The sequence below is a fragment of the Urocitellus parryii genome, chromosome 7, assembly GCF_045843805.1.
Source record: "Urocitellus parryii isolate mUroPar1 chromosome 7, mUroPar1.hap1, whole genome shotgun sequence".
Taxonomy (NCBI): domain Eukaryota; kingdom Metazoa; phylum Chordata; class Mammalia; order Rodentia; family Sciuridae; genus Urocitellus; species Urocitellus parryii.
The window spans coordinates 164,031,878-164,053,965 of NC_135537.1; the positions used below are offsets into that span (position 1 = coordinate 164,031,878).

The 22,088-nt window shown below is 45.0% G+C and overlaps 1 protein-coding gene and 1 long non-coding RNA gene across 8 annotated transcripts in view; one reads left to right on the top strand and one right to left on the bottom strand.

The window, feature by feature from the left end:
- Positions 1-496: 496 nt before the first annotated feature.
- Positions 497-3,896, top strand: LOC113181510 (uncharacterized). Of its 2 annotated transcripts, none has more exons than XR_003300594.2 (3): positions 497-680; positions 1,125-1,724; positions 2,434-3,896. It is a non-coding gene; the product is annotated as an uncharacterized LOC113181510 (long non-coding RNA). The 2 variants fall into 2 exon arrangements; XR_003300595.2 differs by having other exon boundaries at positions 507-680; positions 1,476-1,724.
- Positions 3,897-4,483: 587 nt separating this feature from the next.
- Positions 4,484-22,088, bottom strand: part of Stat5b (signal transducer and activator of transcription 5B) — a 62,702-nt gene continuing 45,097 nt past the window's right edge. For 5 of the 6 annotated variants that reach the window (XM_077800983.1, XM_077800981.1, XM_077800985.1 and 2 more), the window contains 14 exons: positions 18,892-19,022; positions 18,531-18,682; positions 17,906-18,061; positions 17,389-17,568; positions 16,812-16,899; positions 16,611-16,733; positions 15,804-15,896; positions 13,660-13,866; positions 12,401-12,495; positions 12,035-12,165; positions 10,924-11,094; positions 5,748-5,799; positions 5,317-5,421; positions 4,484-4,725 (listed from right to left, as the gene is read on the bottom strand). In XM_077800983.1, coding sequence (XP_077657109.1) covers positions 4,599-4,725; positions 5,317-5,421; positions 5,748-5,799; positions 10,924-11,094; positions 12,035-12,165; positions 12,401-12,495; positions 13,660-13,866; positions 15,804-15,896; positions 16,611-16,733; positions 16,812-16,899; positions 17,389-17,568; positions 17,906-18,061; positions 18,531-18,682; positions 18,892-19,022 — 1,811 coding nt within the window. In that variant the 3' untranslated portion in view covers positions 4,484-4,598. The other variant, XM_077800986.1, reaches the window with a different exon arrangement.

Here is a 22,088-nt window from a genome sequence, read left to right on the forward strand (position 1 = left end):
TTTTCCCCTAGATCAGGAATATCACTCTCACCACTTGTGTTCTTTTTCCTCGTCTTATTCCTGATCCTAGGAGAAAGCATCCAGTTTTTCATCATTATGATGTTATGCCAGGTGTGGTGGCACACACCAGTAATTCCAGCCAGTGGCTTGAAAGGCTGAGGCAGGAGGATCCCAAGTTCAATGCCAGACTCAACAATTTAGTGAGACCCTGGCTCTAAATATAAAAAGGGTTAGGGATAAGGGTCAGTGGTTATGGTTTAGGTGTGTTGTCTCCCAAAACTCACATGCGAGACATGTAAGAAGGTTTGGAGGAGAATGATTAGGTTATACCCTTAACCTTTCAGTGGATTAATCCCTTGATAGGGATTAACTGAGTGGTAACTGAAGTGGTAGGGTGTGGCTGGAGGACATGGACATTTCGGGTATGGCTTTGGGGTTTATATTTGTATCTGGCAAGTGGAGACCTCTCTCTGCTTTCTGATCACCATGTGAGCTGCTTCCCTCTGCCACACTCTTCCACTATGACATTCTATCTCATCTTGAGCCCCAAGGAATCGAGCTGGCTGTCCATGGATGGAGACCTCTGAAATCATGAGCCCCCAAATAAACTTTTCCTTCTCTACAGTTGTTCTGGTTGGGTCTTTGAGTCATAGCAGTGAAAAAGCTGACTGAAACAGTGGGTAAGTGCCCCTGGTTCCAAAAAGAAAAGAAAAATAAGTATGATGGTACCTGTGGGGTTTTTGCATCTATTGAAATGATCATGTTTTTTTGTTTTTGTTTTTAGTATTGGATATTGAACCCATTGACATCCCCAGCCCTTTTTGAGACAGGGTCTGGCTAAGTTTCTTAGGACTTTACTAAAAGCTGAGGCTGACCTCAAACTTGATCCTCCTGCCCTAGCTTCCCAAGCCTCTGGAAGTACTGGTGTGTGCCACCACATCTGGGTTTAAAAAAAAAAAAAAAAAGAGAGAGAGAGAGAGTCCTTGGACTAGAGGATCCATAGAATGTTAACATGCTGTGGTCCATGGTTCATTTGAAACCACACTTGCACCACCGTGCCGGGCTGGTTTTTGTTTTTTATCTGATTGATATGGTATATTACATTAACTTTTTTTTTTTTCCAGGTGAAGTTTAAACTCAGCTTGGCACATGAGGCCCCTGTGGCCTCTTCCCTGCCTGCTTCCCAGCCTCCCTGCCTGCTATGTTTCCTAAAGTGTTCCCTCTGGACCAGCACCCCCTGGCAACTTGTTAGACATATGAACTCTGGGGCTCTACACCAGACCTGCTGACCACAAACTCAGCGGTGGGTGCGGGCCAGCAGCCTGCACTTTAAAGCCCCACAGGAGATGCTGACAGGCACACTGAATACCCTTTACTGCAGCCAGATCACGCTCCCCTCGCCTCTAGGCCTTTACTTGCACTAGTTCCTCTGGCTGAATGCCTTCACCTTCCTTAACTCCTCTTTGTCCTTTCAGAGTCAGCTTAGGCTATTCAGGGCCTTCCTCCACGTTCTTTTGTATTTCATGATGATCCTGGGATACCTTTGGTGTGGCAAAAACCAACGCCTGATCATGACAGATTCCCCCAGCACAAGCCTCTCAGGAAGGAACTCTCCTTCCACACACACACAGGGGAGGCGTCCTAATGTGCGGAATTTGGAGAATGGGTTTTCTAACCAGAAGAGTGTGCAGAGGCTCAGAGGTGAAGGCTACATGAACAGGAAGGTAAGAGACACCCCATCTGCCAGGGGGTGTGGGGAAGCACACCTGTAATCCCAGCAACCTGGGAGGTTGAGGCAGGAGGATCACAAGTTCCAGCCTTAGCAATTTAGTGAGACCCTGTCTCAAAAAAATAAAAAAGGGCTGAGTGCTCGAGTAAAGTGCCCCTAAGTTTGATCCCCAGCACCAAAGAGAGAGAGAGAGAGAGAGAGAGAGAGAGAGAAACAGAGAGAGAAACAGAGAGAGAGAGGCAGGTAGAGAAAGAGAACTCCCCTATCTGCCACCAAAGCTGAGACACCCTCCAATACTGACTCCCAACTAGTTCCCTTTTCCAGTCATATTGATGACTTAGAACTTTTTCCTATTGAAGTCACCCTCCCTTGCCACATGAAGGAAAGCAATAAAAACAGGGCTCAATATTGTCCTTTGAGAGGAAGCCTTTATTGTGACATAAAATACACAATACTTTTTTTTTGGTGGCTATATACTATTCTGCCTTGACACTAAAATATGTATCTGAAATAATTTCACAAAGTTTTAAAAAAGAAAAATTATAAAAAGTATACTTTCATTTTAAGTGATATCCGCTTTGAGTCTCCCTCCACCCCCTACAAAACCCTGCGCGTGTGCTGAGATGTCTGAGGGCTGGGGGTGTGTGTGTTGGGAGTGGGAGAGAGGTGGGGTCAAGACTTGCCATGGCCTCTTGTGGTTGCAGGAACAGGGCAAAGAGAGAAAACGGAATGCAGACAGTGAGCACACCTTTCAGTGAAGAGCCTCTCCCATCTCTAGGCACAGCCTCAGTAAAATTGAGGACAGCTCAGCGACTGTATGGAAGCCACCCTTCAGCACCCTTCCTCCCAACCCCACAGCCCAACTACAGAATGAGTTCGGAGCTGCCTGTGACTGCCAGGCTGCTCTTCCCTCCATGGGCCATGGGGCTGTGTCTACCACCAATCTGAAAGTGTGTCAAGCCCCACATCCCTGTCCCTGTCCCTGTCCCTGCCTGGGTTGCTGGCACAGAGATTGCCACTCAGAGGCAGGTGCTGGGAAGCATCTGAGTGACAGCAGGGAAGGGCTCTTTAAGCCTGGGTCCTGGAACCTTCGGCTTTGGCTTTGGTTTTCACCCGTTCCCAACACACCCACTGTGATCTGAATCGGATCTTGAGGGGGAGGGAGGGCTTCAGGACTCCTCCATCAGCCATTATCGGGTATCCACGGAGGGTCAGCCTGCTCCAGAGGCAGTCTACTGCCTGGCATAGAAAAATAAATCAGTGTATGAAACCAAGCCAAGGCAAACAGCAGCTTTTAAAAAGTCATCTTCCAATAAATAATTTACTACAGAGGAGTATTTTCCTTTAACAGCAAAACACTGATAAATTCAGAAGTTATTTTTGTAAAAAAAATATCTGTTTATTTACTCACATGTATAAAAATAAGGTTTTAGGGCCATCCTCTCCTGGGTGTGGTCCTGCCCTTCTTTTGGAGAGGGGGCCAAGGGGGCCTTGAAGGCCTTACCCGTAAGCTCTACCCTCTTCCCACCTGCCTGCCGCAGCCCCTCCCTTCTGGTGTACTACAGAGGAAACGGTTTGTTTTGTTTTATTTCTATAGTTTACCAAACTTCCCAGCCAACCTGCTGAGTGCATTTCCCCAATTGCCAACTTCTGACACCAGCACCCTGCAGCCAGTGGCCACCTGCTGCACAAGCTGGCCCCAGGCTCAGGCCACACTCCTGCCACCTCCTCCACAAGACGTGGTGTGTGACAGTGAAGGGAAGAGGTGAACGGGGTAGGAGTGGCCCAGTACCTGGTGCAGGGAGAAAGAATTTTACTGTCAAATTAGGGTGGGAAAGGGAAAACAAAAAAGACCCAATCCAGAAACAAAAACATCATTAGACATTTGCAAAAAGTCATCCAAACCAAGCCTTTAGAAAGCCTGGGCTGGGCCTCCACTCATGCAGAGGAGGGGCAGACAGCACACAGAGGAGCAGCTGCCCGGGCAACGAGGCAACACTCTGGGTGCCAGGCTGGGCATGCGGTGCGCTCTGGCCAGAACACAAAGGACATCACCCTGTAAGCTCTCAGTTATGTGACCTTCTTTCTTTTCCTCTGTTTTGCCAAACGTGTCTGTGTGTGTACACACAGAAGAACCGACTGGCAATTCCAGACAGAGACAGAGACAGAGAGACGGAAAGGGGAGGAAGGGAGGAGGGAAGAGAAGGACAAAGAGATTGTTAAGATGGGCTCAGTGCTGTGTAAAAAGCCACTACCCATCAGCAAACCTGTGACTTCCCTTGCCCCATCTTGCATGCTACCCCTTTTCCCATCCCTACCCGCGAACACAGGGGTGGGGCAAGGGGAGGAGGGAGGACTGGCTTTCTCCGTCAAAAGGCAGTTCTCTACATTTTAAAAGACAAGCAGAGATGGTGATGGTATCAATTGCCTGGCAGAGTGACAAAGGCTCCCTAGAGAGGAGGTACCTTTTCCTCCCTTTGTCCTTCTCTTACTTGAACCTCAGCATGTCCAAGTTCAGCCACCCTTAAAACACACGGCCAAGTTCCAAGGTCCACAGAACTAACTGCCTTTTTGCACAAGGTAAAAACAAGCACAGCCTCATTGTGGCCTCAATGCTGCAGCTAGACTCTGGACAGCAAGGGACAGAAACATTACAACGTGCAAACACACACACATACACACATACATACACACACACACTCACTCCCTTCACTGGTGCCACCATGCACAGAAACACTAAAGTCACGACTAGTATTAACACTTCACATTATGAGTATTGTATCCAAGGAGAAGCGGTTCATGGAATTAAAACATCCACAAGAGTAAATCCTCGGGCGAGGATGAAGAAGCTGAAGTTGGCGAGACTGGGTCACGACTGTGCGTGAGGGATCCACTGACTGTCCATGGGCCGGCCTAGGAGTTCTTCCACACGCCGGGCCACATCCATTGTGTCTTCCAGGTCGAAGTCCCCATCGGTGTCAAGGACGGCATCAGGACTTGGGAGGGGAAGACAAGAGATGAAGTTCAGAGGCCACCTTGAGCCCCAGAGCCTACCAGGCAAGTGGCCTAAGACCACCTACCTCCTCAGCCTAGGGCCTCACAGGAAAAGAACTACTTATCTGAACGCTGGCAAGGAGCAGCCTTTGAGGGCAGACAGACCCCAACCCCAATACCCACCCCAGCAGCCCCATCACTGGCTGCCCACACCCAACAAAAACCTACCCAGTTCTTTTAATTTTTTTTTTTTTTTTTTTACAGTGCTGGGGATTGAACCTAGGACCTTGTGCATGCGAGGCAAGCACTCTACCAACTGAGCTATATCCCCAACCCCCCACCCGGTTCCTATATACAGCAAAAAATTTCTCCATTTTTAGAAAGGGGAACAGATGCCATTTGCCCCATTTCACTCTAAAGAACCAATATTTTCTGGTGGAATCTTTCCCTCCTATAGGCCAGAGCCCTGGCCTAGCCTGGTGGTTGCAGACCTAGAGGAGCTCCGGATTCCTTGGTCCCACCAGCCCTCCAGGCCTCCAGCCTGAGGCCAGGGCCCAGTTCCTCCCCATAGACCCCAGAAGAACACAACTTACTTCTGTGGGTACATATTGTAGTGAGCCTGGGGACACACAGACGGGGAGGGGGCCTGGTCCATGTACGTGGTGCTGGCCCCGGCGTCTGTATTTGCGTTCACAAACCTGCAGAGGGAAGCAGAACACGGCCTCAGCTGCCAGGGGGCCAAGTGGCAGCTGACCTGGGGAGGGGCTCTGGGGCGCCTTTACATCTTTTTTGGTGTATAGAAGAACAAAGTGTCCCACTGGCCCTAGGTCCCCAGCTGTGGATGTGTGCTCCTGGGTGTTGGCCATAGCATGACTAAGCTCAATTTCCTCCCAAGACCTGAGCCAGGCTTACTAGGGGACGGAGATGCTGGCCCAGGGTTAGGGGTGGCAGTGTCAGGAGTGGGGTCGAGAGTGGGGAGAGCGGAGAAGTAGTTGGGGGCCTGGAGCTGGGCCCCAACACTTACTCAGGGACGACTTGCTTGATCTGTGGCTTCACGTATCCATCGACTGCTTTAGCTGCCAAGGAGGAGGAGCGGTGGTGAGAAGCAAAGTTCCCAAATGAAATAAAAATGTAATCCTCCTTAAGAGTCACATCTTTTCTTAGGACAAGACATAGCCACCTAATTTTATCTTAGGACACGACACAAACACTTCACATTTCCATCTGTTGGGAGATCTGGTGGAGGAGAAGCTCAGCACCAAAACTGAAAAGCCAGGTTGGCTGAGATGTTTTAAAATATCCTTCAACCCAGAAACTATACACTTTCATACAAATCTAAGTCAATTATTAATTGGGTAAATTATTGGTTATTTATTAAAAACCTAAAACCTTTGAAAGTTTTAAGTTAAAGATGTAGCAGGGACAGGATTTATTCTGCATATCTGGGGGACGGGCAGCATTAGGACCAGCAGTGGAGGCCGGAAGAGGATAAATTTCTAGCCACATAAGGAAGAATGTTACCATAAGTAGAACCGTCCCTCCCTGCAACAGCTGTCTTGGGAAGAACTGCTGTCCGTTCACTGCAGATTGAAGCAGAAGGTGTCTAAGTCCTTCTTAGGGATTACACAGAAAAGCTCAAGCACTAGAGAGCCATAGATCTGACCCGACAATCCCCGAGGTCTATCTCTTGAGGATCTAACTCTCTCAGAAAGGAATTTTATCCCTCCCAGCACTGGCAGGTTTGTTCATTCTGTGGTTTCTGCATCTGGGGGGCAATTTGATGACCACTCATCCTGGTGAGAGCTGTCAGTGCCAAGGTTGGCTGCAAAGCATGCTGATGTGTGTCCCTCATTCTCTGCAGAATCCCCAGGGGGACATGATGGACTGGGGGCAAACCTGAATGTGGCCTGGCAGTAGTTATCTTTTTAAGAGATTGATTGTGGAAATTATGTTAAGTGGGTGAAAAGAATGTGATGGTCTGATATGGGTGAATAAAGTCTTGTTTCTCAGACATGTGAGTGTGGGAAATAGTACAGTCTGAATCTGTTAGTCAAGAGAGCTATTCTGATCAACAGAACCAAGGGCTTGTCAGCTAAGTAGCCAAGACAGGGAAATGCTACATGGTTCACAAACCGTTTCTTATCCTAACCTGCTGCATCTTTGGCTTCAAATGTCAAGTGTTACCTTTTCATGACATCTGATGCATTTGTGTTTTACAGTCTACAGAAAACTTTATAGATTGGCAGAAAAGATAAAGACAAAGGAAGGCCGGGTGTGATGGTACACGCCTGTAATTCCAGTGATTGAGGAGGCCAAGGCAGGAGGATCTCAACTTTGAGGCCAGCCTCAGCGATTTAGCAATTTAGTAAGGTCCTGTTTGAAATAAAAGGGGTTGGGGTGGCTGGGGATACAGCTCAGTGGTAGAGTGCCCCTGGGTCTAATCCCCAGTATTGCAAAAATAAAACAAAAATAAATAAACAAAGAAAGCTGTAAGAAACAGGATATTAAAGTCTAGATTAGCTGTGCTAACAAAAAAGAATGATGTAAATAATCCAAAATACCTCATAAGTCTAAACATAGAACTATAACCATCATCTTTGACTTTGAGAAGGCAAAATACAAAAGACAGGGGATGGAAATGTAGTTCAGTGGTAGAAGCACATTCTGAGGATGAGAGGTCTTGGGTTCAATCCCCAACATTGAAAAAAAAATTCTATAAAGGAAAAAGGTTTGTAGATTGTACTTCTACAGAAAAAAAATGAGCCTGCATTTCAGCAAAACTTATATGTTAAAAGCATAATAAAGGCTGGGGATGTGGCTCAAGCGGTAGCGCGCTCGTCTGGCGTGCGTGCTGCCCGGGTTCGATCCTCAGCACCACATACAAACAACGATGTTGTGTCTGCCAAAAACTAAAAAATAAACATTAAAAAATTCTCTCTCTCTCTCCCTCCCTCTATCACTCTCTCTTAAAAAAAAATAAATAAAAATAAAAAATAAAAAAAACTCTCTCCTGCCGGGCTCCCATCTCTTGCATGCACATGATTTTCTCTCTCTCTCTCTCCCCCCCTCTCACTTTACCCCCCTCTCTTTAAAAAAAAAAAAAAAAAAGCATAATAAAACATGGAGAAGACATTTGTTATATATAATAAGGAATTAATATATTTCCCATATTAAAAAAAGCAATTTTAAAAGAAAAATGAGGGGCTGGGGATGTGGCTCAAGCGGTGGCGCGCTTGCATGGCATGGGTTCGATCCTCAGCACCACATACCAACAAAGATGTTGTGTCCTCCGAGAACTAAAAATTAAATATTAAAAAAAATTCTCTCTCTCAAAAAAAAAAAAAAAAAAAAGAAAAAGAAAAGAAAAGAAAAATGAACTGGGCACAGTGGTGCACACCTGTAATCCTAACAGCTTGGGAGGCTGAGGCACGAGAATCACAAGTTCAAAGTCAGCCTCAGCAAGTTGGCAAGGTCCTGTCTCAAAATAAATAAAAAGGGCTCAAGATAGAGCTCAGTGGTAAAGCACTTGCCTAGCTCAAGTGAAGCACTAGGTTCAATCCTTAGCACTGCATAAAAATAAATAAATAAAAAGTATTAAGTCCATCTAAAACTGAAAAAAAAATTAAAAGGGTGGGGGGGCTGGAGTTATGGTTCAGTGGTAGAGCGCTTGCCTAGCATGCATGAGGCACTGGGTTCAATCCTCAGAACCATATAAATGTAAAATATAGTTTCCACCTAAAAAAAACTAAAAAAAATAAATATAAAAAAAAAGGGTGTGTGGGGGATGCTAGGGATGAAGCTCAGTGGTTAAATGCCATAGAGTTCAATCCCTGGTACCAAAAGAATATATAATAATAATAATAAAAATAATAAAATAAAACAAAGAAAGAAAAATGAGTAAGAAATACAAACATGAACTTCACACTTCACAGAAAAATGCAAATGGTCAGTGATATAGTGGTTAAAAAATAAAGGCTCTTGAGGTGGACTGGGTTCAAATCAAGGCTTGGCCAACTTCCTAGCCGTGTGATTTTTGGCAAGTAATTTTACTTCTTTGTGACGCAGTTTCCTTATCTGTAAAATGGGGCTATACCAGTCCTTCTAGAGTAGTTCTGAGGATTTAAATGAAAATGTATATGAAAAGTACTCAGAAAAGTTCCTAGTACACAGTAAATATTAAATAAATGTTGGCTGTTATTTTATTATTCTATTTATTATCATTATAATCATATGAAAAGATTTTTGAGATTACCTAGAGTCAAAGAAATTAAGACCAATAAGATGCTTTTTTTCTTTTTTTTGTGTGTGGTAATGGGAATCGAACCCAAAGTCACTTTACAATGGAGCCACATCCCCAGTCCTTTTTTATTGTTTGAGATAGGGTTTCACTAAATTACTGAGGGTCTCACTGAATTGCTGCAACTGGCCTTGAACTTGTGATCCTCCTGCCTCAGCCTTCCAAGTTGCTGGGGTTACAGGAGTGTGCCTGGTTCGGATATCATTTTTATGCCAATCAGACAGGTAGACCTGAAATGGATGATTAGCGTCTATAGGTGGCAGGAGGAAGAAGCAAATGTCCAATATAAATACATGGGAGTGAAAATGAATTTTGCTTTCTGAAGGGCAATAATGAAATATGTATCAAAAAGCTTAAAAAGTATATATTCCTTGACACCAGTTCTGTTTTAGGAATTTATCTCAAGGAAAGAGTTGAACAAGATACATGTACCAGGTTACCTCAATGTCAATCATAACCAAAAATGCAAATAAATTATAAGTATGCTAACTAACCAACATGGAAAACCACACAGAATCATTATATAATGAAGCTCTTTACAATCATTAAGGTGCAGTGGCGCAGCCTGTAATCCTAGCAGCTTGGGAGGCTGGGGCAGAAGGATCGTGAGTTCAAAGCCAGCCTCAGCAAAAACAAGAAGCTTAGCAATTCAGTGAGACCCTGTTTCTAAATAAAATACAAAATAGGGCTGGGGATGTGTCTCAGTGGTGAAGTGCCCCTGAGTTCAATCCCCAGTAGCCCCCCACAAAAAAAAAAAAAAGGAAAAAAGATGAGGGTGGCTATATTGGATATGTTTGTTAAGGGTGTGTGAGTGTGTGTGTGTAATCAGGGCACCCAAAGATTACCTATGGTCGAACCCAAACCTAAACCTTTCACCCTGGACTCCATGTCAGAGTAGCCCTGACCTCCGCCTCCCACAGCTTCTTCCCTGTTCTGCAGGCTATAGCCTCCTACCCTCACAAAGCTTTCAGATGTACCAAGCTCACTCCCACTTTTGGACTTGGACTTGGCCTCACTTTCTCAGCCTAAGATGTTTTTCCCCTGGGTCTTTGTATGGTCAGCTTCCTCACTTTGTTCTGTCCATTCAAATATGGGTTCCTCAGAAACCTCCCCTGACCACCCTGATGACAGAGTGTCACTTTTCTATCCCTGTACCTTGCTAGTTTTCTTCAGAGCATCCGTTGCTAAATAAATCAGTTTATTTATTTCCTTGCTTATTGTCTTCTTTCTCTAACTAGATTGTAGCCTTCACACAAAAAGTGCACAATAAGCAACTGGACACAAGGAAGGAAGGAAGGAAGAGTATGAACCTGAAGAGAGTGGAGGAACAGTCACTAAACTTGTCCACAGAGGCTCTTCCCTGGATGAGAGATGTGTGATGACTTTCTTATGCTTTTATGTTTTCTGAAAATTCTACAATAAACATGAAACATTTTCTAGCTCGGAAAACCATAAACCCATCTCCCTTAAAATTTTTTTTTTGTAGTTGTAGATGGACAGAATGTCTTTATTTCATTTATTTTTTATGTGGTGCTGAGGATCCAACCCAGTGCGTCACGCATGCTAAGCAAGTGCTCTGCCACTGAGCTACAGCCCCAGCCCCAAAACCATCTCCTTTTTGAAAAACAAAATTTTACCTTTCTAATTTTATTTGATCTAAACTTTATTAAAAGTAATTCATTCCCTCTGATTTGGTATTTGGGATGGCAGATGTATTTTTGTGTGACTAACAAATGCAGCAAGGGGCTTATGTCTGCCCTGGATAATACCAAAAAAGCAGTGACTGAGTGTTAACTGTGTGAATTTCATGCACATAAATGCCTGCGCACACATCCCAAACTAAACCAAACCGAAACAAAACCGAAGTCACAACAAAATCAAATCAGAATGCGAACATTGTTACCAGTGGCAGGCTCGCATGGAACTGGTGTGTAATATTTGGAGTACACTTCATCTTTTGGCCGATCAGGAAACACGTATATAAGGTAATTCAAGTCCCCTAGACGGTCGGCCAGAGACCGGATGGAGAAGTCTCTGGTGGTAAAAGGCATCAGATTCCAAAACATTCTTTCCTCTAGATCAATAAACAGAACAATCACATTCTATCCATGATTTCTGAACACAGAATCTTAAAATCCAAATATACCACAAATTCAAGCCCTTCATTAAAATTGATCAAATGGAAATCTCCATTTTAAAATAACCACGGGTTGTAGGTAAAGTAGTTTTTAAAAGCATGGATAGATAAGCAGGTAATGCACGCATCACTTCCCTAGAGACTGAATGATCTCAGGTCAGTTCAAGTTCAAGCAGCATTCCATCCCTCTCTAGAAGGAACAGTTCTTATCGACCCCAACTCCTGATTCTCTGTATGAAGGTATATAAGAGAGCTAGGAAGCATGCCCATAGGCAGAGAAAACATAAGAGCTATTAAAAGCTATTAAAATCATTAAAAGTCTCTCTCTCTCTCTCTCTCACACACACACACACACACACACACACACACACACACATACACACACACACACAGATCCAGCAAGGTACTTTTATATTATTGTAAGGGTCAGAGAAAAAAATTAACATTCTTGGGTGGAAATGGTCAATGGCAATACCCTCATGTTAATTAGGAAAAGGGAATGATTGAAATAGCACATTATTAGTACTTTGAGGACTCCAAATCATCAAAGTAATTCTTCATTGAAATAAGTTCCAGGCTGAGAAATAATAGGGCAAATATTTCAAAAGGGAAGCAGCTGAGATTTTATAGCCTGCTGTATTGCATAGTTATACTTTTGTGTTTCCCAAAATTAATAATTATGTTTCCCATAATAAGATTTTTCATAGGCGCCATCTTATGAGCAGCCATGTCATGGTTATATGACTATGTTTTCTGTAATTAGTACTGGCCCCAACAAATAATAAGTACTCAATAAACTGTTAAAGTAATTTTGCAACAAAAGCAGCTGACTTTGGATGAAAACCAAGATGTGTCTTAAAAAGGGTGGAGCACTCACGAGAATCAAACTTCCAAGCAATGGTGATGCCGCCAATTTCTGAGTCGCTGAATCTCAGTAGGAAGGTTCCATCAGGCTTGTTAATGAGTAGGTCATGGGCCTGTTGCTTGTTCACAAAACCCAAAATGGCCCTGGATCACAAAGGCCAAATGAACAGAAGCAGAGGGTGATGTGTTAATGCTAGGAGGAAAACTTTCATACTCTACTTTAGACTTAAAAAATAATGATTCTAGCCAGGTGTGGTGGTGTGTGCATATAGGCCCAGCTACTCAGGTCGTGGAAGCAGAAGCATCACTTGAGCTCATGAGTTTGAGACCAGCGTGGGCAACACAGTGAGACCCCCATCTCAGAAAAAAGGAGAATTACCCATCATTCCAATGAGGCTTGAGATGTTTTTTTAACACTTCCATCACACCGTCAAACCATTGCCAAAAAGTATAATTCCGTCCTGGCAAATTCTCCTGGTTGGAGATACAACAATGAACACACACACACACACAGAGAGAGAGAGAGAAAGAGGAAGAGTTGGAATATTAACTGCATGTACTTTAACTGGAAAACAAATACCTGCACTGCCAGAAGCATGCAACTATTTCTGCCTACCTCAGTTTTACCAAATGGTCCTCAATCAAAAAGACAGAATGAAGAAGAAAAGACAATTAAGGGGAAAGGCCAATGTGCTACTGTCAATACCCAGTGGTCCCTGAGTCTTCCACCTGGATCTGAGCTGACTATTTTTGCTGTGTGGCCTGTGACTAGCAACATCAGCATTGCTCAGGAGCTTCTGAGAAATGCATGTTTTCAGGACCCATCTCAGCTGAATCACAGCTGTGTTTTAATAATATGCCCTGTTGCTTCATAAATTTGATCTGGATTAAATCACAATCATAAGGCCACAGAGATGGTCACATCATACAATGTTTCCAATGGTCATCAGTCAAATGCAGTTACCTGATCCTATTAGAAGGCAGGAGCTTTACTGTAATGGAAAAGATAGACCATGAGACCTCCTGATTCCCCTATCAAACCTCTTCTGACTACCAGCAAATTGTTGGCCAACTTGTTAATACAAAACTACCCAGAAGACCAATAGCTCTCTGAACGAAAGGCATTTAAACACTGGACGTGGAAGTATAGGAAAGGAACTCAAGTGTAATTGAAAATCAATCAAAGATATGACATCTGAGTACCAGACACTACAAACTAGAAAATGTTTCTTTCATCAGCATTCTGTTCTGTGGGTTAAGGGTCTCATGGGAGTCTGAACTGGCATTATACATCATGGAACATCAGAGAGTAAGTGAATAAGACAGAGTCATGGATTTATTATCTTAAAGCTTTCTTTCCCATGAGTTATGTTTATGTTTGCTTTCTTTATTTTCTTTATATAGGAAGAAAACTCACTAACTGAACACAAAGCCCAACTTACTTAAAATATGGAAAGATGTGATTCTCAACATGAGACCTGGATAACTCTGAAGTTGGCCATCTATTTAGAAGCTTCTATTATTTTTGGTACATTTTATTATAAATATGAAGAACAGAGGCCCAGGACAGGGAGACTCCTGAAGACATCTGGTTTGGAGGGATTGACCTAATATCAACTGGAGGCCTGGATTCCTCACCCTGTTGAACTGGGACCAGGACACAGACATGCTGTTGTAGTCCTCGAGGTGGGCGCTGCTGCTGTTGAATAATTTCTGTGCCAGGAACACGAGGTTCTCCTTGGTCAGGCCTCGGTTGCTCTGCACTTCGGCCTTGAATTTCATGTTGAGAGCTTCACACAGCTGTGGCCACAGCACTTTGTCAGGCACGGCAAATGGCACCCTGCCCTGAGAGGGAGAGAAGCCAGATTCTTATGAAAAAAACAGTTGCATGATTGATTCCCTCCAGCCACAAGAGAAAAACAACGATGGCTGGAAGTAGTTATAAGCACTGGTCTTGCCAAGGACATTCATGCTTCCTTGGGGTATATGGTTCTGTGAGATGCAGAAGGTTCTGTTTTACCTTCTTCATGCATAACTAGAAGCTAACATTATGCTATGTATGTTATGCATAATGAGCTGCTGCTGATCCTGTGGTTCAACCTGAGGTTCTAAATCCACGAATAAAAATAAAAATAAAACCAAGGTCTGGCTCTTATGTTATTAACTCATTGGGAATTTAGAAACTGAAAAGACTGGTAAAGAGAGAGAGAATGTACACATACATGTATACATATGCATGCATACACACATATGTGCATATCTGCCCTTGACATCTGCCAAGAACTCTATCACAATGTGAAATAACTTGGCATGGTAGAGTGAAAATTTCAGGTTGGCAACTTAATTGAGAATAGAACAGAATATGAACTTTTTTAAAAATTTCATCATCAAGTATTATTATCAGAATATGAACTTTTAATAAATTGCTTTTCATTCTATTCAACCATAGTACTTACAATTCTACAAATTTTTTTTCAGATGGACATTTCCTTCACATAATAAAAATTAAAAAAACAAAGAAGTAAATATAGTGAAGTTGCTTTCCTATCCCCATCAGTAAGCCAATTGTTCCCAAATGCATCTAGTGTCTTGTATATATTGCCAAAGATATTGCATGTCAGCAATTATTCTTTTTTTCTTTAAACATAAATGGTAGCATAAAATCCACATATTCTGTATTTCCTCTTTTTCCCACTTAATACCATATCTGGGAAATCTCATATCAGCACATAAAGAAATTCCTCATTTCTTGGGCTGGGGATGTGGCTCAAGCGGTAGCATGCTTGCCTGGCATGCATGCGGCCCAGGTTCGATCCTCAGCACCACATACAAACAAAGATGTTGTGTCCGCCGAGAACTAGAAAATAAATATTAAAAATTCTCTCTCTCTCTCCCCCCTCTCTCACTCTCTCTTTAAAAAAAAAAAAAAGAAATTCCTCATTTCTTTATGAAAGGAATGAGAAGAGAAGGGGAGGAGGAGAGGTTGGTCAAATGTTCTTCAAGCCACTTCAGTGGCATTCATACAGCATTCAGGTGCATAAGCCCTCAAAATTATATCTGATCTTGCAGACAAAACATCTCATTCTCTCTGAGAGATCTGGAATGAAATAGAGACTGTGAAATCAGGAAAGGACATTGAGTGTCATCCTCATTTACTGGAAAGAAGATGACATGAAGCAATGCCTCTGCTAAACTAACTTCTAGAAAGAGCCTGGGAGTCCCCTACCCCATTCAGGGTATCCCCCAAGAACTCAAAAATATTTACTGACCATGGGGGTTGTGACAGTATTTCTCTGTTATTCAATGTAAGCATCCCAATAGTGCCATTATGCTTCTGTTGCAGGAACTGAACGGAAACTCAAGCTCAGAGAGGCAAAGAGAACATCCCTAGATCACAGTCATGATCACAGTGAGGAGGGGGTAGAGCCTAACCCTGGCCTGACATCAAGCCATGCCCTTTCCATATTTTCTATTCTGCCTTTAACTAAGGAAAATAAAAATTTTCCTGTGACTTTTAAAAATTTGTTTTAGTTGTAGATGGACAGCATGCCTTTATTGTATTTATTTGTTTGCTTCTTTGTTTGTTCATTTACTTATTTTTTTATTTGTTTGTTTATTTTGGTGCTGGGGATTGAACCTAGGGCCTTGTGCATTCGAGGCAATCATTCCACCAATGGAGCTATATCCCCAGCCCTTCTATGCTTTTTGAGGGGATACCACATGGAAAAAACTGGTGACACCATTGTGATCTTGAGACCCACAGGCCCAAAGGATCCACTCACAGGCTCTGCAAAAGCATTGTCCCAGAGGACGGTAGCTGTTGCGTTGTTGTCCTGGCTGCCGTGCACAATCACCACCACTGGGAGTGACAGGGTCTAAAAGACACAGGAGAAGGGCTGAGCACCCACAGCCTCAAGTTCTTTCCTTCCTTCTTTTTTCCTTGTCATTGCAACACTATCATTCAAGTGTCAATAAGTGACTCCCTAAATTGCAGAATGGGAATGGCTCCCGGAGTAAGGTGACTTTTCACAATACTGGCACAACTTTAGAAATTTTCAGATATTTTAAAGGCAATATTGCTTATATGTTTCTGAAGGACAGAGTAAGTTTCTCGAAGTTGTAAGGAAAATGATAAAAAGAAAGAGCTTAAAGAGACATTTCTGGAAAAAGAAAAATGAAATGTTTAAAACGTACTATACACTCCTCATGCTGAGTAACACTTCCTATCATTCACTTTTTTAATCTATTCCTCCAGCCATTTCAATTCATTACTGTTTATTCACGACTTAATAGAATCTAAGAGAGAACACCTGTAAGGATGAGGTCTCCCCATTTTCTGTTTATCAATGGTGAAAAAGAAGATACAAGGTGATCACCATTCTTTTTTTTAGTTGTATACGGACATAATACTTTTATTTATTTATTCTTTTTATTTAATGTGGGGTTGAGGATCAAACCCAGTGTTTCACACGTGCAAGGCAAGCGCTCTAACACTGAGCCACAACCCCAGCCCATGATCACCATTCTTTTGTGATATAAAATGCACAGTACATGTGAGCATGCATACCCAGCTATGGAGGGGGCTTTACCTTAACTTGAAAAACCAGCTCATTTCCACCAACACTAAACTGTGATTCAAACAGGATTGTGAATTTTTCTTCTGTCACGGACTCTGCTCCACGGCGATCAGACCTCTTAATTCGTTTCAGGGACTGCAAAGGAGGAACGTGAGATGACAAAGCCCTCAAACACAGAGGGAGAATGCATCTTTCCTCTTCTCCCCTCCTCACCATGTTTCTGAAGTGGGCGCTGAGGGTGCCCGTGGCCTGGTGATACTCCATGACACAGCAGTTGTTCAAGATCTCACCACTGTAATCACTGCAAATCAGAGAGACCAGCTCCAAATCTATCTGGATCTCAGTACACATGGGACAAAGAACATGTTTGGGGTAGCAGGAAATAATACAGAAGGCTGCTAAAAGCACATATCATTTAGGGGAAATGTTAGCTATATTAATAAAACATATAGGGGTTGGGGTTGTGGCTCAGAGGTAGAGCGCTTGCCTACCATGTGTGAGGCACTGGGTTCAATCCTCAGCACCACATTAAAAAAAAAAAAAGATATAGTGTCCACCTATAACTATAAAAATAAATAATTTAAAAATAAATAAAACACACAAGTAATTTTCATATCCCTACTAAATGAAACTATACTATCTTCAAAAAAGAACCCCCTTATATTCATTCTCTGATCCTCAGAACAGGCCAGAGGGTGAGAAAGGATCTGCAGAGATGGCAGAATTTCTATCTTCCCATTGCAGGGATCTGAAGAAAGAGCAGGGAAACTAGAAACTGAGGCACACTCACTTGCGGGTGTTCTCATTCTTGAGCAGGGACTTGGCCTGCTGCTCGCTGATGATGGTCGCCTTCACCTGGGGGGGGTTCATGTGCACATTCAGCTTCCCGCCCACCAGCAGGCGCACGGTGGCCGCAAACTTGGTCTGCGTCTTCAGGACCTGAGGGGGCTGCTTCTCAATGATGAATGTGCTGCAGGGGACATGAGTGACCAGACACACGATGAGATGCAGGCGTGGGAGTGGGGGAAGAGTCTCTCTCTGAGGAAAGGGACCTCCCACAGGTCTAGCAGGCGAAGGACAACACAAGGCTTCTGTACCCAGAAATAAGGGAGGGCAAGCAGAGGTACCTCCCTCAGTGTCCACACCAGAAACTGGGCCAGGGCCGCCCCAAGCAGCCAGAGCAACTGGAGATGCAGTGGGAGAGGATGAGAGGCACAGCCTGTGGTCTGGATGGCACCTGCGGCCTCCCACATGCCAACCCCAAGGGAACTGCTCTGCCCTGGGCATGGTGGAGAGGCAGCAGTCACCTGGTGACCAGGGCAGAGATGATATCTGTGATGGTGGCGTTGACTTCGGCCAGCATCTCCTCCACTGGGCCAGGGATGGGCAGCTGTTGGCAGAGGTGCTCGGCTCTGCGGATCTGCTGCCGGTTCTGCCAGATGATCTCGGCCAACTTCTCACACCTGCGAGGAGTCCCAGGGCCCACATGGGAATGATGGCTTCTTCCCCACCCTGGGCCAGAGCCTGGGGGCTCCCAGCCTAGGGAGACCTCCCCCCAACACAGCTGCATCTGCACAGCAAGGACCCACCCAGGATGGCACAGCAATTCCCCACTCCATGATCCACGGGTACACAGGGCACTCCTGCCTTCCAGAAGTAGAGGATGCACGGGAGGCCACCCTGATTTGGGTCCAACCAGCCCAAGAGTCACTGCATACCAAAGCCCTGTCCCTTTCCCCAACATGTGACTGACTGCATCCCTGGGGAAATGGAACAGGGAACAAAGTCCATATCTAAACCAGGACACTGGTGAGATGAGGGCTGTCACAAGACAGAAGAAGCCTGCTGCTCAGGCCAAGGCAGGAGGCAGAAGAGGCAGCTGGCAGCACACCCTGGAGCCCTGCCACCCTGCTGCCTCCCCACAGCCCTCACCAGGACTGCAGCACGTCCAGGCTGCCCTCGGGGGGCCCTCCGTTCCCGGCCAGCTGCTGCCGCCGCTTCCACTGGATCAGCTCATCATCCAGGATGATGGTCTGTTGCTTCCGCAGCAGCTGCAGGGTCTTCTGGTGCTTCTCGGCCAGCTCCTGTGGGAAGGGGGACAGCAGCCTTTCTGGGCTCCTAGGGAACAGCCCTGCAGGGCCTCCCCTACAATCCCGGGGAGCCAGGCAGGCCCAGCAGGCCCTTCCCTCTCTGACCCTTGCCCTCACAGGACCCCAGTGAAGAGGGTCTGGCCCCCTGCTCTCCCTGGCTCTGTCCCTCCATCCAGTCACCAGAGAAGCAGGATCCTACTCACCACGCGGTACTGCTGCAGTGTCTGTGCCTCCCGCTGCAGCCAGGCCTCCAGGGACACCTGCTTCTGCTGGAGGGCTGTCTCCCGGCTCAGGCGCTCCTGGGGGTTCAGCTGGGCCAGCTGGGCAAACTGAGCTGGAGGAGGAGACCCAACACCCACCACCATCACTCCTGGCAACCCCAGGAAGCCCACAGCATTCCCACTCACCTGCTCTGGAGCAAGACCTCCAGGGTCAGACACCCACTGATGGCAAGTGGGGCTTCCTACCTACAGTCGCCGGTGCCCAAAGATGAAGACGCTCCCTCAGAAGGCAGCCTCTGGGCTTTGGTCACTGGCCTCCTGACCCAGCCTCCCTTTTGGGAAGTGGGTGCTCAGGACCCTGCTCGCCCCCAAACCCCTCTGGGTGAACTCTGCAAATCACTTTCTTTCCTGTGTCTCCGCTCCCCACACGTAAAATGGGAGAATCCTGGCAAATGCTCAGGGCCTTGCTGTGGACTTTAAAGGAATGATGATGCACAAAATGCTCAAGGAGCAGCCAGGCAGGCCTGAATTCTATGTAGATTGGTCCTTATTGGTGACTGGCGGGTAGGACAAGAATGAAAGAGTGACAGAGACAAGCAGCTTCTGGGTCCCACCCTCACGTGCAGGGGACCTCGTCTGGGAGGCCCTGCTCCCTTATTTTGTCTCATCCCTGAACTTGGCAGTCCCTCCCCAGTGGTGAGTCTCACTAGGGGTTGCAAAGCATCTGACATGTCTGTCCAGGGTAGGTCAATGCAAAGGGACGGGGAGAGAAGGGGGTGAGAGGAGGGAGGAAATCAACAGAAGATGGGGACAATATCCAGGGCCTCTAGGACACAATTCAGCAAGATTCCCTTAGAAAGGGAGGGTGGAGGGAGGCATCACCAGCTGCTGGGAATCCCACTGATGGCAAGAATAGGGAGGGAGGGAGGCCTTCCTACCTTTTTTCAAGATATCTCTAAGCAAATCCTTAAGACATGGTGGAGGTAGAAAGAATAAAGCAAGATATACCTGAGGATCCATAACCTCAAACCATGCCCATAGTTAAAGCCACCTGTCCATCTCCCCGGTTTGCAAACCCCTCTGCCTCCCCAAGAAAACAGTCTCTCCAGTGCTGGGATTATTACTCCCTTCCTATCTCTCTCTCTTTTTTAATATTTGTTTTTTTAGTTTTAGGTGGACATCATATCTTTTTTTAATTTTTTAGTTGGACACAATATCTTTATTTATTTATTTATTTTTATGTGGTGCTGAGGATCGAACCCAGGGCCTCGCACATGCTAGGTGAGCGCTCCACTAATGAGCCACAATCCCAGCCCCCATATAGCTCTTTTTGTTGAACATCCCAGCATCTTTACTCAGCCTGAATCAAGATGTGTGTGTTGGTATGTCTTGGTCAACTTCCTGGCTAGCTTTGAAGGCCATGTCACACCAAACCAGTCCCTGCCCCAGGAAACATACAAGCTAGGACAGATAAAAGCAATGTTGAACAGCCAGGAAAAGCCCAGAACTAGAAGTTGGAAATATGGTACCTCTCATCGGAAGGTACTGAGTGGGAAGAGTAGTCCCAGGCCTGGAACATAGCAAAGGGGCCCGATGGCTACCCCATGATCCTGCTGGCCCACAGGGCAGGGGACTGGTGATTTCAACACCTACACCCAGCTTCTCCATGCAAATGTCCCACTTAGATCTCTCCTAGTCATTTGCAGTTTTTTTCTGGGAAGGAGCCAGGTAGACTTGAGGCAATGGCTATGTTTCTCAGGAGTTGGGCCTTCACTTGAACAAACAGATCAACAGTCTGTGGTTTTAGCCAGGCATGGTATCCAAGCAGCTCAGAAGTTGAGGAAGGAGGATCCCAAGTTCAAGGCCAGCCTCAGCAACTTAGTAAGGTGAGACCCTCATCTCAAAATAAAAATTTTGGGTTGGGGCAGTAGTTCAGTGGTTAAGGGCCCCTGGATTCAATTCTCAGTACCAAAAATAAATAAAAATAAATGTATGTGTTTTTTGCTCTGTGTATATTTGTGTGTAGTTGTGTGGTACTTGAGATTGTACCCAGGGCTTTGTGCATGCTAGGAAAGTGCTGTCCCATTGAGCAATCCCACCAGCCATAATCTGTGATTGTAATGGTGAGGCAGACAAATGAGACAGAGGTTACACCATGTGATAGGTGTACACCCATCCAGAATCCAAACCTAACCCATTCACAGGCAAGTGGAACCCATATCCAGGATCATAAATGCTGCTGACAATGGACTTGGGTAGAAACCACAACCTAAATCTCTGTTTCCACTGCAGGAATGGGCTATTCCTTTTCTTTGGGTGAATTCAGTTGGAGGAAGACATGTTATAATTATCCTGTCAACACTGACATTTCAGTCATTGTGCTGTCAGGGTATAGAGATAAAAGACACAAACCCCTCTCAGGGATTTATAGTCTGGGAAGACAGAGTCAAAAAATAGTGTCAATAAAGTTCTGAGATGGAGCCTGCCACACACACTCTTACAGGAAGGCACACTGTGTGAGTGTGTGTGTGTGGGGGGGATGGGCACTGGCTGCCAAGCCATCACTCCTCTGAGATTCTGAGCAGAGTATACAAGCAGGGAAACTGTAAAAGTTCAAACTGCTGACTTCCTACAGGGTCAAGAGGGGGCGCCAGTGGGGCTCCACAGCCTCAAGACTGACAATGAAGTTTCTGGATGCCTCAAGCAGCAAGCAGTATATGGTGCTAGGGAGATTTGTCCACAAGGATGCACTGAGGCACAGAGTATATGCAATGTCAAGAGCTTTGTAATGTTGTGAACAAAAAACAAAACAAAACAAAACAGAGTATATGCAGTCACAGGAAGCCCTCTCTGAATAATTACACAGAATATTAAACACTGGTCACCAGAAACACAGTCCCTTGGCCCTTATAGAATCCTTGCTTAGAGAGACTTTTTTTTTTTTTAAGGTGATTTTTTTTCTTCTTTTTTCTTTTGGTGAAGCTAGGGATTGAACCCGGGGCCTTGCACATGGTAGGTAAGTGCTCTTCCCCTGAGCATATGGTTTTACATTTTCTGTTTACTACTTTAATAAATGTGCATTTATAAAATGCTTATTATATATAAAATATTACAGCTGATGCTGTTTACCTACGACTATGAGCTCCTTCCCAAAAAGGAAATGTCTTCCCCAGCTACCT